The sequence below is a fragment of the Coturnix japonica genome, unplaced genomic scaffold (genome assembly GCF_054131305.1).
Source record: "Coturnix japonica strain WE unplaced genomic scaffold, WE-NBRP24 Scf045, whole genome shotgun sequence".
Lineage (NCBI taxonomy): Eukaryota > Metazoa > Chordata > Aves > Galliformes > Phasianidae > Coturnix > Coturnix japonica.
Genome location: NW_028188948.1, coordinates 2,509,672 through 2,525,308, shown reverse-complemented (window position 1 = coordinate 2,525,308; position 15,637 = coordinate 2,509,672). Strand labels below are relative to the sequence as shown.

General features: G+C 45.2%; 1 protein-coding gene across 3 annotated transcripts in view; it reads right to left on the bottom strand.

Moving 5' to 3' along the window:
- Nucleotides 1-1,619: 1,619 nt before the first annotated feature.
- Nucleotides 1,620-15,637, bottom strand: part of LOC146752465 (uncharacterized) — a 126,132-nt gene continuing 112,114 nt past the window's right edge. For all 3 annotated transcript variants that reach the window (XM_085531815.1, XM_085531816.1, XM_085531817.1), the window contains exons 5-9: nt 10,278-10,608; nt 8,383-8,751; nt 6,561-6,761; nt 4,970-6,017; nt 1,620-4,551 (exon numbers count right to left, since the gene is read on the bottom strand). In XM_085531815.1, the coding sequence (XP_085387941.1) occupies nt 2,848-4,551; nt 4,970-5,062 (1,797 nt within the window). In that variant the 5' untranslated portion in view covers nt 5,063-6,017; nt 6,561-6,761; nt 8,383-8,751; nt 10,278-10,608 and the 3' untranslated portion in view covers nt 1,620-2,847. The remainder of the gene's footprint in view (nt 4,552-4,969; nt 6,018-6,560; nt 6,762-8,382; nt 8,752-10,277; nt 10,609-15,637) is intronic.

The following is a 15,637-nucleotide window of genomic DNA, read 5'->3' as shown; positions in this document are numbered from 1 at the left end:
AGAGGAAAGCAGAATGCGGCCACATTTTCCTCGTGGCTCCTAGTTCCTGTCTCACCATGGGAAACAAGATGAGCTGTGGAGAGTGTTTATGCAGAATGGCTTTGTGAGAAAGGACATGATGAAACTCCGTTAGTTAAATTGTAAGAGAAGGTACGTGATTGAAGGCACCAGCTGAGGAGAAATCAGGATGTGAAAGACAGGATATGTATCTAAAGACAGAATATGTATCTAGAGGCAAGGACAGCCTAAGGGAAAAACAAGATGTGTAGCAATGTATAGACATAGAAAAAGTAACTATATGGCTAACCACAAAGGTCAGATGAAGTAATATGTAACCCACCAATCCTGAGCTTTACTTTTGCAATATGCATGAGCTTATTACTGACTGTATAAATGAGATGCTGTTACACCTAATAAACGAGACCTGTTGATCATGATAGCATGAGACTCGTCTCCCGCGGTTACTTCCAACAATGAGCAACTCTCCCTCTCTGTGATGCTTAGCTCTGTACCTCTGCCATCATCTCTATACTCAGATGCTCCTGCATGTAATGCTGCACACAGTGAACCTGCAGGTCCCAAAGGAATCGTTGCCTGCTCTCCCTCACCTGGAGGTTGCAGGGTGCTGGGCCTCCTGCCTGTACCTCCTTCCAGGTGTCATTTGCCAGACCCTGTATGTCCAGCTGGTTGGAACTGCAGTCAACTAACACAGACAAGATGTATGAAAGTAGTCTTTCCGTTTCCCAGGCATTCATCTTTATAAAAACACGTTGTGCTGTGAAGCACTGCAGGAAGCAACTCAACTGTGCAACAAATACTTGGAGCCTTGTTTCATCCCTCCCTGACCTCATTGAAAGGCTGACTGACACCTGCTTGCCAGCGGTGACTGTGGGTCTTTCCTCAGAGTCCAGAGCACATTAATCTCTTCTGATACTCACACTCATTCGTGTTTCTTTTGTAGTTGCTGTTGCATTCATCAGGAAGGAAATGCACTGCACTTATTTTGCTGCTTGTGCAGGCTCACTCTGCAGTGCCCAAGATGCCTTCATGAGGAGGAAAGGCAGCAAAGCCCTCTGCCAGCAGGGCCATAGAATCATATGTCTACGGCATGACATCTCGGCAGAGCACTCACTGCGCCTGCTCCTCCCTGCTGAAATACACGGCCACATCCACAAAGCTCGAGTCTCCTGCAAGCAAGCAAGAAACTCCAGTGCCAGTGGCTTTTCTGTCCCCGGCACACAAATGCTGGCTGAGAGCATCTCTCTGTCTCCCTGCGCTCCCATCTCTTGCCCCTTGCCTTCTCCAAAACCTTCCTTGGAGAACCAGGCTGATCAAGTCCATGCTCATCAGCATCTCCCACAGGTACTGTTACAGCTCTTGCTGTCTTTTTGGCCTTCTCATCCACCGGCATCCCTCTGTCTGAGTCTCACCAGCTTTGTCACCAGAAGAGATTTCAACACTTGAGAATGAAGAATGCACATCTGGCTCCAAGGAATGTAACTCTCCTATCTCCCAGAGATCCACGCCCTCTGTGTGCCATCTCACCTGGTCGTGAGCGTCCCTCACAGCCAGCCAGAAAAGCAAGCAGAGGCTGAGACCAAGAAACCCCACCCTGATGTGCAGCTCTCTGACAGTTTCTCTTTACACAGAGTGCTGGCGGCAGCCGCGTGCATTATCACACGCACTTGTATGGGCAGTTGGTGTCTAGACGTGAAGGAGACTTGCTAAGTGCTATGCTGACATGTAGGGACAGAAAGAAAATTTCAAGGGGGAGCTGGAGCATGTATATAAAGGATGTACGGACCTACAGTTAAGGATGTGGATTTGCATCTGAGTCCGTGCCTGCAGACGATGCAAGCGCTATGCATTGTCACCCAATGGAAATGATCAAACAGCTGCTTTGGGACAGACTGTCTGTAGGGCTCAGGAAGTGCGGCCTTCCAAGGTGCTTAAGGTGTCCCAAAGAACAGAGGCAAGCAGTGATGATTCCTTTCTCTCTTCATTCTAATACTTGTAGGTAGAGCGCTTGAGAAAGACTTTGGAGGCTTTCCTCAGCCTCTACCTTTCCTTGTACCTTTACAAAAGCAGACTGTCTAAAAACAAGAAGACTGGACACACTTTTTGGGTTTGGTTATTTTTATTAGTATTTTTTTAATATTATAATATATATAATATTATTTATCATTGTATTTATTATATTATATATATTATGTATATAATGTATATTATATATATTATAATATATATATTATAATATCATATATTATAATATAGATAATATATAAATAACATATAATATATAAATTTTTTTAAGTTGTTTTGGTGTTTTTGGTGTTTTTTGTTGTTTTAGTCCAGTCCAATGTAATAAATTCTCAGTCTTACAAGGGATGAATTTTTAAGGCCTTCCTGCTGATGGACCACACTCCACTTGAACATCAAGTGGAGCATGAGGTAGCCTTCATCCAGAAAGGTGGAATCTTGATGGGATGTTGCTGTCTTATGGAGAGGAATCTCGGCGTCCCCCAGGCTGAGCCAACACACGGACACAGATTTCTGGATGGTGACCACTTTCTGCCCCTGCTCCTGCTTCCTGGTCTCTCTTCATCATCGGTATCCAGCAGGAGATCACGAAGCCCTGGAAGCACGGTGATATCCAGGTCATCGTCTGAAACTTCTTCCACCAGATTGGAAGGGACCAGTCCTCTTGTGCCATCCGTCAGCTCTCCCAGAAACCAGCCATCCTCATCCATGTCTCCACAGATGTAAACGTATTGTCCAGCTGTCAGTGGAAGCTCGTTTTCTGGGTCCTCATTAGGACCCTCATAAGGATTTTGTAGCTGTGACGAGCTAAGAGTCTTCATTTTGGAGGTGATGGTCTGCGAAAATGTAGATGCAGACTGCCACTGGCCACACTTTTGACTCCCCTGGCTTTTCCTGGGGATTGGGGCATTCCTCTTTGGGATTTCTGTGCGGCCTCAGCTTCTTCCCCATCTCCTGGAGCTGTGTGCATTTTTCCTCCAGACGCTTGCTGAGCGCTCCAAGCTTGATGTCAGCCTGCTGGAGACTCTGCAGCTTCTGGCACGCTTCTGGAGAGCGTCCCTCTCTCAGCAGGTGGTTCTGGGCCTTCAGGGCCTGGCAGTGCCTCTCCAGGTTCCTCAGGGCTTGTTGGAGGTAGCTGCACTGCTCCAGCAGCTTGCTGCTGGTGCTGCCTGGGAACCCCGGGTCTTCCTTGGCCGTCTCATTCTCCTTTTCCACATGCTGTCCCTGCAGCTGGTTGACCTTCTCTGCCTTCTCTGTGGCCTCTTTGGATGCAGAAGAGGTCTCCTTGAGCTGCCGGACTCTTTCCAACAGCTGCTGTGTACGGAGGCAGAGCGTACGCGTCTTGTCCTTGAGCCACTCCACCTCCTCCCACATCTGCTGAGAGCTTCTGCTCCTCAGCAGGCAGCACTTCTCTCCAAGGAGGCTGCACTGTCTATGCAGCTCCTTCAGCTTACTCAGCAGATGGGTGTTCTGCTCCTGCTGCTCTCTGTGCTCAGGTGGGCAGGCCTCTTGTTGCTCTGCAGCCTCCTTTTCCACATGCTGTCCCTGCAGCTGGTTGACGCCCTCTGCCTTCTCTGTGGCCTCTTTGGATGCAGAAGAGGCCTCCTTGAGCTGCCGGAGCATTTCCAGCAGCTGCTGGGTACGGAGGCAGAGCGTACGCATCTTGTCCTTGAGCCACTCCACCTCCTCCCACATCTGCTGAGAGCTTCTGCTCTTCTCTTCAAGGAGGCTGCACCGTCTCTGCAGCTCCTTCAGCTTACTCAGGAGATGGGTGTTCTGCTCCTGCTGCTCCCTGCGCTCAGGTGGGCAGGCCTCTTGTTGTTCTGTAGCCTGAACACCCACCTCTGCTACAGCCCGATGGCAGGCCCTGGCCCTGTTGAAGAAGACGCGTGGCTGCCCCTCCACGTGCTCCAGGATGTACTGCAGGAAGCGTCTTCTCTGCTTTTGCAGCTCACACTGGAGGCGCTTGCTCTCCACGGCCTGCTCTGCATGGGACTTCCAGCAGAGCTGCCGCTGGACTTCCTGCTGCATTCTGCGGTCCGCTCTGCTGCTGTCGCACCTCAGCAGCGCCTCCGCCAGCTGCCGCTGCAGATGCCATGCCTGGCGGATGGTGTCGTTGCGCCGCTTCTGCAGCAGCTCCTGCATCTGGTGCAGCTGGGCCTCCTTCTCCTGCAGCAGTTGGCAGATCTCTGCTTGCCACTGCCTCAGGCTCTGCTCCCGCAGGCGCTGCAGCTTTGACACCCGCACCCGCTCCCACTTGGAGCGCAGTTTGTCGGCCAGCAGCTGCCGCTCCCGCTCTGCCGCCTCCTGCCGCTCACGTCTCTCAGCAGCGCAGCGGCGCTGCAGCTCCTGGGAGCGGAGCCGCTCGCCCTCCAGCTGGGCCTGCAGTGCCTTCAGCTCCTGCCTCTTCTCCTCCCGCTGCGCAGGGCAGGTGGGGGGCCGTGCCGGGTCCCGGCGGGGAGAGGGCCGGCTGCCCGGGAGCCCCAGGTCTTCCTTGGCTGTCTCTGGCACCTAGAACCAGAAAATCATAGAATAACAGAATGGTTTGTGTTGGAAGGGGCCTTCAAGACTCTCCCGTTCCAAGCCCATGCCAAGGGCAGGGACAACTTCCACTAGGTCAGGTTGCCCAAAGGTGCGTCCAGCCTGGCCTGGGGCACTGCCAGGCGTGTGGCAACCACAGCCTCTCTGGGCAGCCTGTGCCAGCGCCTCTGCCCCCTCATGGTGTCCTGTCTTCTTATATCTCATCCAGATCTCCCCTCTTCTACTTTCAGGGCATTGTCCTTTGTTGTATCACTACCCTCCCTTACAACCAGTACATCTCCAGCTTTCCCCAGGTCTCCTTCAGGCACTGGAGGGCCGCTCTGTGGTTTCTCCAGAGCCTCCCCTCCCCAGGCTGAACAATCCCCACTCTCTCAGTGTGTCATCGTACCTGGACGTGAGCGTCCTTCATGGCAAGTCGACTGGAGCCCTGCTCTGCACGTTGGCAGTGCAGAGCTCCCTCTTTTTCTTGGGAGCAGGACATTGCGTTACAGAGCACATCTGCCCAGCTCCCCACGATGTAATAGGTGAAGAGCCTCCTCTCCAGCTCCAGCTGACGCTGGAGGTGGCGGATGCAGGCGGGCTGCTCACCATCCGTCTCCCAGCGCAGCTTGCTGAGGACGTCCTGCAGCTGGGCATGGGCCGCCTCGCTGCTGGGGGGGTTCCTTAGCACCTTGGCCAGCTGCTGCTGCAGCTCCCGAGCCTGGCGCAGGGCTGCATCGCAATCACGCTGCAGCAGCTCCTTTGTCGCGCGCAGCTCGGCCTCCTTCCAGAGCAGCAGCTGACGGGTCCCCGTCGCCCGCTGCCGCTGCTCCCACTCCTTCAGCTGCTGCTCTTCCTGGGCCTGCTGCTTCTCCCAGGCACAGCACAGTTGGTCGGTCAGCAGCTGCCGCTCCCGCTCTGCCGCCTTCTGCAGTTCACATCTCTCGGCAGCCCAGCGGCGCTGCAGCTCCTGGCAGTGGAGCCGCTCGCCCTCCAGCTGGGCCTGCAGCACCTCCAGCTCCCATCTGTTCTCCTCCTGCTGCACAGGATGAGCTCACATAGTGGTGCAGATGAAGAGGTATTGCACAAGCCATTCACTGTGCGGGCTATATTCATCTCTATAGCCGAACCATGCCAAGTCAGTGAAAGAAGTAACTTGCTGGATTCTAAAATAGTTTCGCTTGAGAACGGCGCTGTTGCCAACTCTACTTGTTACAAATTGAACTACACCAGAGTGAAAAGGAAAGGGCAGCAAAGTTTTATATTTCTTTAGGCAGATCTGACTTCAGCTAACCCAGCACAAGGTACAATCCCAACAACTGAACAATGCAGGGCAGCAGCTGCTTTGAAAGTTGCTTTACCAATCTGCCGATTACTTTTTATGTCTAATTGCAGTCTTTATCTTCCGACCGGGAACTGAAGATCCAGAGGCAGAGAAAATATTTTTTCCATTAGTCCTATGAATAGAAACCGGTAGCACAGAGTTAGGACCACGCAGAGTTAGTGCAACGACACATCATCAGTAGGGTAAAACTAACCTGTCTCACGACGGTCTAAACCCAGCTGACGTTCCCTACTGTTAGCTGACAGTTCAGTAGCAGCACTGAGCAGATATTCCAGAACAACTGTTTTATCATCTGGCTGCTCACTGCTCAGCAGCTGGCAACAGACAACGTATGATGAATGGGAAGAGAGTTCCAGAAACCAAAAGCAATGAAATCTCTCTCATTCAGCAGGTAAGCAGCAGCGTAACAGCTCAATTCAGATCTTATTTTTCAAGAACACTTCTCATGGCTGCATGATATTTCTGAGAGCTGTGCTGCTATAAAGCCATCGTTGCCTACTTAGCCAGTCACACTAACAGAGCGAGGAGAGATGCTGTCCTTAGACATAAATTCTGAAGTACATCTGAGCACCTCACAATTTAACATCAGTAGAGGCTGCCTGCGCTCCACAGATAGTACCAAAAGCTCAAGTGAAAATCTGATTTGGTCTCTTACCCCACTGTAAACGTTGCAGGCTGGCTGAATGAAAATCCTGAAGAGCCAGAAGGTTGTACCGATGCTGCCGGTGCAGGAGGATTTGCACCAAAAGTAAATACTTCTGGGTTACTCGTGAAGCTGGTAGCTGACTGGCACCAAATGCTGGTCCAGCAGCAGGCGCTGAAGACCCAGACCCAAAGACAAATGTAGAGGACGACCCTAAAGGAAAAGAAGAGAAATTTCAGTATGTGCTGAGTTGTTTTGTTTGTTACAGAGCTTTATGTTTGCAGCCAAGTAGGTAAAACAACAAACAGCACCTCATTCATGATAGGAATCCTACCTTTTCTTGTAAGTTACATGAAAAACAGCATACTTAAAGGAGTCAGACAACGCACACCTCAAACACGGGTTGTCTAGACTCAAATTACTGTTAGCCATTCATGCTCTAGAAGCAGGCTCCCACAAATAGCACAAGCTGATTTGTATTCCTAAGACTTATTTATACCACGGGTAAAGAACACTCACTCACTTATTTGTATTATTTTAAGCGTTCAAAACACAGCTCCTGATCTATTAGAATGAGGAGAACGCCAATCTTTCCTCTCATAAGCAACTGCTCCCCTTCCTCATCCAAATGTTTACAATTATCAATTTCTGGAGACCACATCAGGCTTGCAGGGACCTAACTGAGCTACCAGAATAATTCTGTCTCTCCATATAATAGCAAACAAGCTCATTCAATTAGCTGCTTTGGTTCTGCATGGCCAGCAGAAATAATGAGAAAAAAATACAGGACTGAGCTGTGACTTCAAACATACACACTTCTGCTGAGCAAAAAGAGACCTTCTAAATAGCGCTATTAATCTAAATGCAATTTAAGCAGACGTCACGCAACACAAAAATACCAACTGCTGCAATGTAACTTGGAATGGCTGATTGTTTTTCCAGGAAAAAAAACAGAAGTTAAGACGGACTAAAAAGCATTCCAGTGCAGCGACTCGACACGGACTCAGATGTGAACGATCCAAATCGTTTATTACAAGTTCTCACATCCCTTATATACCTTCACAAGTTGTTATTTTCTAGCTTTCCCATCCGCCCTTACAACTTTCCCAAACACCTTATATGTCAACAAAGCATTCTACAAAACACTTTTCAACTGTCCATGCAGGCACATATCCAATCAGAGCTGTGAGACTCTTCTTCTCCTTGCAGAGGTGTCCTTGGTTCCCATGCTGTTTATCTTGCTCAACAGCTGCTGCTCTGAACAGCTTTTCTTGTATCCCCACATTCCAGTACTTTTATGAAGATTTGAAGATTATGAAGACCAAGAAAATGAAGGACTGGCTATCGTGCTCATTAGAAGTCATGCTTTACAAAGCAGCAGCTGCATATATCAATACTGTGTTTGTAATATACACCTGTGAAGGGTGGATAGTACAAATCTTGATGTTATTTACAACGCTCGAAGAGTTTTAGGTATGGGAGAGAAAAATTCAAGTTATAACTAACTTTTAACCTTCAGCACTGGATTGATACTGAGAAGAGGGAAATTCATTCTCACAATGACAAGTTCCTATGCAAATGAAAGTCAGTAAAGGATTATCCAATGCACAAAATATCACCACAGCCAGTTGATCCCTAAACTGTATTTCCCAGACTGCCTCAAAACTTGACCTGAGCCCCAAGCATTAGCACTGTTTATATATTGTTGGATGTAAATATTCACTACTTTTCTCAATTTCCACGCATTTTCCCTATCTATTCTCCAGGAAACACTCTTTCCCTGCTCCACTTTTGTGATCTAAGAGCAAAAACAAAAGCACCTGCTTAAATGTACCTGTTGAACTCGATGTGGCCGTGGCTCCAAAGGTAAAGCCAGAACTTGCTGCATTGCTACTGTTGGCTCCTGAACCGAAGACAAATGGATTAACTGCTGCACCAGTGGTGGAAGATGTGGTGGTGGGTTTGTTTTCTTGAGAGAAGCCAAATGACTGAGATGCTGTAGATTCTGCAGAATTGCCAAAAGCGGTGCTGCTCACAGTGTTGCTGGCTTGCCCAAACACAAAGGGAGTGGGAACTGGTGCAGGGTTGGAGGAAGAAGTGACGCTGCCAAACAGGCTGCTGCTGTTGGCTGAAGTGGCAGGTACGGCTGCGCTGGAGGAACTAGAGCTCAAGAAGCTGAAGGATGGCTTTGCTGCTCCTTGATCTGAGAGGGAGAACAGAACATAAAACGCTGCAAGACGGCAAACCAAGCGCAACAGAGAGACCCTGTTCCAGCCACTGTACAAGGAGAAATGCTGGACGATGTCTCAACTATTATCCAGCTACTGTGGATTACATAAAATCCAGGTTTAATACACTGATCGCTGCCATGTGCAATTAAAGGAATGGGAGAATTGTGAAGAATGATGACACCACCACAGTTCTAGGCTTTAGTAGTTACGGACACCAAGCACTGGCTATAACAACTGGAACCAGAATGAACCAGTACATCTCAGCTTTTCAAACAAAACTATTCTTCAGATGCTCTGAGAAGAACAACATGCATTACCTGCAACACTTCTGTAGTTTGCTAAATAACACAGCAAAAAAAAAAAACCCCACAGTGGTACAGCTGCTTTTGTAGCCTCTCCTGAAATTACAGCCCTGTGCCTACAGCCCTAAAGCTGGCTAAGCCCATCATCCTGCAGCCTCACTCTTTTGGCTTAAGCTCACTGTAATTCAGTACTTTCAAGACCTGCTTTTGGGAGCCACGGAGAACAGCCCCCTGTTACAGAACTGTCACAAAGTACTGAGTGCAATTTTACATTTAAAGTTATCTTTTAAAGTATGCAGTTCTTCAGCTTTCCCTAAGCTTCTGCTCTCTCATTATTACACCTGACCCTGTTCTTGATTTCCCACTGCTGTTTTTCCAGAAGTTACGGACCCTTTTCATCTATGCCACTTTTAAGGGACTCTCTACTGTGCTGAAGAAGGCTCGTTAAAATCTCATTTTTACACAAGGTGTTTCATCAAATTTCCATGGTTAAATCAAACTCCAGAACTTCAACTCAATCATAAGAACCATAACCCCATGCGCTGCTTTTATTCTCTCTGTTCCTTCCCTTATAACTTCCAAAGTTAGTAGAAGTGAGTAATGAACGCTGTTCTGCAAACCATGGCTGATAAGTCATGAAATCAGAATCAGAATTCTTCCACATGGCAATTGTTACTAAAATCTTTCAGCCCGCTCTTTCAGAAGGTTAAAGATGCACAAAACTGTGTAGTACCTATTAAGCAATTTCCACACCTTCATGGCAGTAAATTGCAGCAGCACAGCTGCAAGAACACATGAATGAGACACCTCCTCACATCCCCTTTCACTATGAAAACCATCGCATGAGGCCTCTGTCACCACGCTAAAGACTGTACCACCAACTATGCTGCTAGCACAGAAACCATACAAACCATCCATGCTCATGTGGGATGCAATACAGGTTCCTTAATGTGTGACAATATGTATATATTTTTTGTCTAAACCTAGTCTTAAAACTCACTGAAATCAAAACAGGAATTCTACTAATTGTCTATACGTCAACAACTGGAACACAAATCACACTACACAGAGTAATTAAGCTTTTTCTAAAGCTCCAGTACATGAACCCAGCAACTCCTACAGATTCTGTAACTTATGACTTCAGAGGTACCATCTGAGGGACTTAGACAACTGAAGACAAAAGATATTCTGCTTACCTGAAGTATTGGCTTGGGCCCCAAATGAAAAAGTTGGCTTTGCCTGCTCAGTTTCTTTCTCCGATGGTTTAACAAAGCTGAAGTTGAACATAGGTTTTGCTGTGCTTTCTTCTTTGGTACATTCAGGCTGCCCAACGGAAAAGACAGGTTGTGCCTTTGACTCTTCATTCTCAACTTTCTTCCCAAACAGTAACGGAGGAGCAGAACTGACAGAATCCTGTTTCTCTTCTGTCCTTCCCAAAACAAACTGCGAGGCAGGAGCCGACTCCACGTTACCAAAAGAGAAGCCTCTCTTTGATGCAGGAGTTTCGTCCTTTTTCTCATCTGATTTCTTAAATGCAAAAGAAGCTGATGCAACTTCATTTTCTGCCACAGTTCCAAAACCAAACCAGACATTTGCAAGTCTAAGACTGACAATCAAAAAACTGCATTTTTCTCTCCAAACTGCAATACAACTCTGACTTACTCAACTCAGTATGAACTAACACCAGTTAATTTCATGAGCACCACAGAAGTTAACTTGCAAAAGAGCAGATACAGACTCATACAGGAAAGCATTTATAGCATACAACATAGATTCACCTTGTTCATCACTGATGTTGAAACAGTGCTTGGTGACGATGACACAGTACTGCTAGTCAGAAAACTAAAGTTGAATGGAGCCAGAGATGCAGTACTGATGGGTAGGGATATTTTTGGGAGTACCGGTTCCTCCACTTCCTAGAGTTGTAAAGTAAAATTTTTCTCTTTTACAAAACATGCTACTTTCTCATCCTGCTCCGCTCTGATTCGCTACAACAGCGAATTTGGAACAAATATAACATTTAAAGTATTGTGTACTGAACCCACACAACAAAACACAAAATACCTACAAAGAAAACTACAGATGAAAGAACATTTACTCTGGTAAATCCAGCCTATACCACATGTAAGGATGCAAATCATATATCAGTACATCTTAAAAACAACAGCGTTTGTTCTTGCCTTTTAAGCTATTTGATAACCAAGACTGAATGAGTTAGGGTTTAAATGAGAACTGCCAATCTAATCACAGGCTGCACAGAAGCACCAAGATCTAAATAGAAATGAATGACTAAGCAGAGGGATAAATTGGTACTACAGACATTCAAGCGTATCCTACGACTTACAAGTGTTTCACTATTATGGTCTGAAAAGTTAATGGAACTTAGCTATTTTTATCTGCATCACTATTTTATTTGAATTACATAAACATACTCCATTGTTTATGATTTCTTTATATTGCATCAGCTAAAAGACCAACATAAAGACTGACACTAAAGATACAGTCATAGGCAGCTCAGATAACATCCAATCAGAAAAATAATCTTGAATACTTGTGGCTACAGTTTGATAAAATAGATCTTTTCCCCTTAAAACAGGAAAAAAAGCCTTTCACTACAAGTTCAGTAAGTATCAGCAATCCTAAGTCATCATTAGCAGACATGCAGAACACCATTTTCTAATTCTCTTTTGGACTCCTGGCCTGTACAAGACTTAAACAGGAAAGAATAAATTCAATAAACTTTGTTTACATACTTGACAAATGTTTCAAGTATCGCTGCATTATAGAAACCATACAAACCTCCACCAAAACATTCCTACTCTTTGGATACCTTGAAAATTGTAATACCAGGCAGAGGAGAGACGTGGTTAAGCAGATAAATCAGCATATTCTTTCATATAATTTAAACTATAGAAATGAAATTGCAGTGAAATTCATGGCTTCCATAGCAGTTGTTACAAGATTTCCTCTTCTTGTATGGTATTCATGGGAAAAGAAAGAAAGAAAAAAAAAAAATAGTGTGTTATTAAAAGCAATGGGAGATTTAGTTGAGCAGTGAAAATATTTAGTTCAGCATCTTGTTATGCTACACACTATTTTTGAGTTCCCTCTAATCATTTCCTATGGTGGAACATGATGAAGAACTGGGCCCCCTACTTAACATATTTCCCATTGCTACCAAGGTAAAAGGTCACCAATACACAGGAATGTTCACCTAACAACATGAGTCATGCAAATATCATCCTTTACCTGAAGGCAAATTCCTGCCCCTTAATATTTAAATCCCATCTAGCTTTCACTGATTTCTAAACATCACATCCTTCAAATATTCAGAACACACTGAGGGACAAAAAGTCCCTCTCTTTTTTCCTTCCCCTGTCTAATAGGATTTTTCACTTATTTTACCAAAGCAAAATGTTGGCAGAGAAAAAAAAGTCAATTAAAACAAGTTCCCTCCTTTGGCAAAGATGTTCACACTAAAGACAGAGCTGAAGACAGCCACTACTATATCTGACTTTAGAGACCTCAACTCTACTGAGACATCTTGTCTTGTACATGGTGCATTTAATGCATAATAGCAGTATATAATGCACTCAAGCTCACTAACCAAGGGACCATGTAAAATCCACTCTCCTCCACCCTTAGCTAACAACTATTCAGTAAGGATAGAGTAATTCTTAAATCTGCATTCTCCTCCAACTTTGTCATGGCCGTAGTTGATGCCACTGTCTCCTTGGAATTCACAGCTCAAAAATTTCTCTTTAAGACTGGTGCCCTTTCTCTCTCTTCTGAAGAAATGAGACAAGTAGGTTTGATTATTTGTTTTTAAATCGCTGCCAAGTGGTACAACTTTTCAGATGACCTTCTTGGAACAGGACCAATATGGGAAGTTGGTTCAGAGCCTTGTCAGGGTAGTCTGCTCTTAGACAGGTGAGGGAGAGCAACGAATGAGTTGAATTCCAAAGAAATATTCCATTTACCTATATTTGTCCCCAGAAGCTCTGTTCTTGTTCTGACACTGTTAGAAACAATAATACAGCCACAGAAGCCTGCTGGCATAAACACATCAGATGGAGAGCAGAATCAAGCCCACTGAATCTTTTATTGCAGTCACTGAGATGATACAGCTACATGGCAGTGCTATAGCTATCAGCTGCAACAAAGCTACCTGGAACACAGTCATTTTTCATAAAACATTCTCTATCCAAACAGTGGAAGAAAATAGGAACAAAGAACCATTTCTTCCAGATCAGCAGAACTTCGCTTCTACCAGGTCTGAACCACAGTGCAAGTCTGCTTTCACAGACACAAAGGTTAGTCCACAAAATACTAGTCCAGTTTCTAAGGCAGAGACAAAGCTTGCAGTGGTGATAGAGTGTTTAACTTGGGTTTCCAGTATGGTAGCACCACAAAGGTCCAAAGGCTTTTGGCCCTGAAGACCTTTTACTCCATTTTGAGTATAACATACAGAAATCCTTCCTTTAGACTTAACACCAAAACTTTGGAGAGCTCCAAATAGTTCGGGGAATAACAAAACCCAGCAAAGAAAAGTCAGGCCAATTACAAGCATGCCTTGCTCACTGTAGATTCAACCAAGTGCTTGGATCAGATCAAGAAAAAGCAGAACGATACACTTTTCCCCGATACTTCTGTCTGCTCATTCCCTCTCTGCCCTGGAGCAGTCAATTACGCATTAAGAGAGCACAGCAAAGACACCACTCTCAGCTGTAACTGCTTTTGCAAGGCCACATCTTCTGTCTCAGAAATCCCAGGCCACAGTCTGCTAATTGCTAACAGGCTGAAGAGAGCTTTGCAACCCCTTAATGATAATAACCCTGACAAGCCAAAGAACAAGGCCGACAGTGAAAGGAAAGAGACCTAAGTGTCACTCGTTTCCTTGCAGAGGCATTGCCAAGGAGAAAGTGTTTAAGAATTTGCAAATGCAACTGAGCAGGACAGCTTGCAGAGGTGTTGGAGAGTGTTCACAGTCAGCCTAAGGCATGGTGGCAGCACCCAGGCAGGCATGGAGGACATGGGGACAGCACCACTGTGCTACGTGGGGCTCTTACACCTCATCCTGAGATTGCTCTAAGGGTCAGCACCACTCATTCCTGCCTTATCCCTGTTTCTGACCACATTTTGCTTTGGTTGTGATGGCTTTGGGATCCTTTGACTGACTTCCAATTGTTTTTCGGCCACTCCATATCTGACATTTTGACTCCTCAGATGTTTGATTTTGGCTTGTATGTTCTGCAATGCCCTATTCCTACATCCACCCTCACTGTGCTTTCCTGTGTTTCTTTGAGTCCTAATCAGGAGGCTGTCTGAACTGATAAATGCCCCCCAAGGCATGGTCCCAGCTGCAGGAATACAGTTCTGCAACCTTTTACTTTTATGTTTCAGCTGCATCCTATTCTGTCTCAACTCAATTTATAAGCCAGTGTTCATGGAACACCTGTGGAATTTCTGAAGTTCATTTACATGTGATTGTTGGCTTGTACTTCAGGCAACAGAAGCAAATAAAAACTGAAATTCATTGCAATGACCTAGAGGTACAGGAAAGCAGACCTTGAGTCTTAATCACTTGAACACGCCATGAATGACTTAACAAATTAATATTAAAAACTGTAGGAAATACAAATCCTTCTCAAAATAATGTTCTAAACAGCAGAGAGTGGTAAAGAAGAGTATTTATGCTTCTGTTCTACACAATTAATATTATTTACTACTTCAAAAGAAAATCACTGACAAAGCTGGCTACAACATAAACATAATCTAAATTTGTTGTCAGCTAATAGAGGCCATGTGCGCCATCACCTGGATGTGAGAAAATGATCAATTTTCCTGTTACTTCTGATACAATGTCTCAGCAAGATACAGAAAATAAGAAGTTTTCCTGCCTTGTCCTTCTCCTTCAGAGCATTTTCATTTAGTTCATATTCACATTGTTTAAAAACAGAGCAAACTCACGCTGGTCATGCTGGAACCACTTAACCACTCTAGTGTTTTACTGGAGCCTATTCTCCCTCTGCATTGGAGACTTCTGAGCTATAGGGAAGCTGGAAGAAGATTCAAAACACTGAACAAAAACAGATGGTTGAGAATGGTGTGCTAGAATAACTCCCAAACACAAACACATAGGAGAAAAGTCATGTTAGGTTTAAAAAGAGAGAATACTAACCAGGTCCCAGAAAAGTCTGAAAAGCTGTATTATGTTTTTAAGTATAAGAAACAATAATTCACCAAACTTTCCAGACATAATTTGATGATGCTTCTGTCTCAGGTGCAGAGAGAAGAAGAATTTGTTTAAAGTGTGCCAAATAATTCACCATGATATTAAGTTATGCCATCTGGAAATGGGATATAGAACTCAGATTTCTCTCAAGATCAGATTTAGAGAAAGCATCTCATACTTTGATAGGCCATTTAAAAGCAAACATCTTACAGCCGACCCCAGATGCTTTCTCTATTTGTATCAAGTGCTTATTAAAGCTCCTCATCATAAGTAGGTTTTTGTTTTCCAGTCTTTTTATTTCCAAGGGCAAACACAGATGGT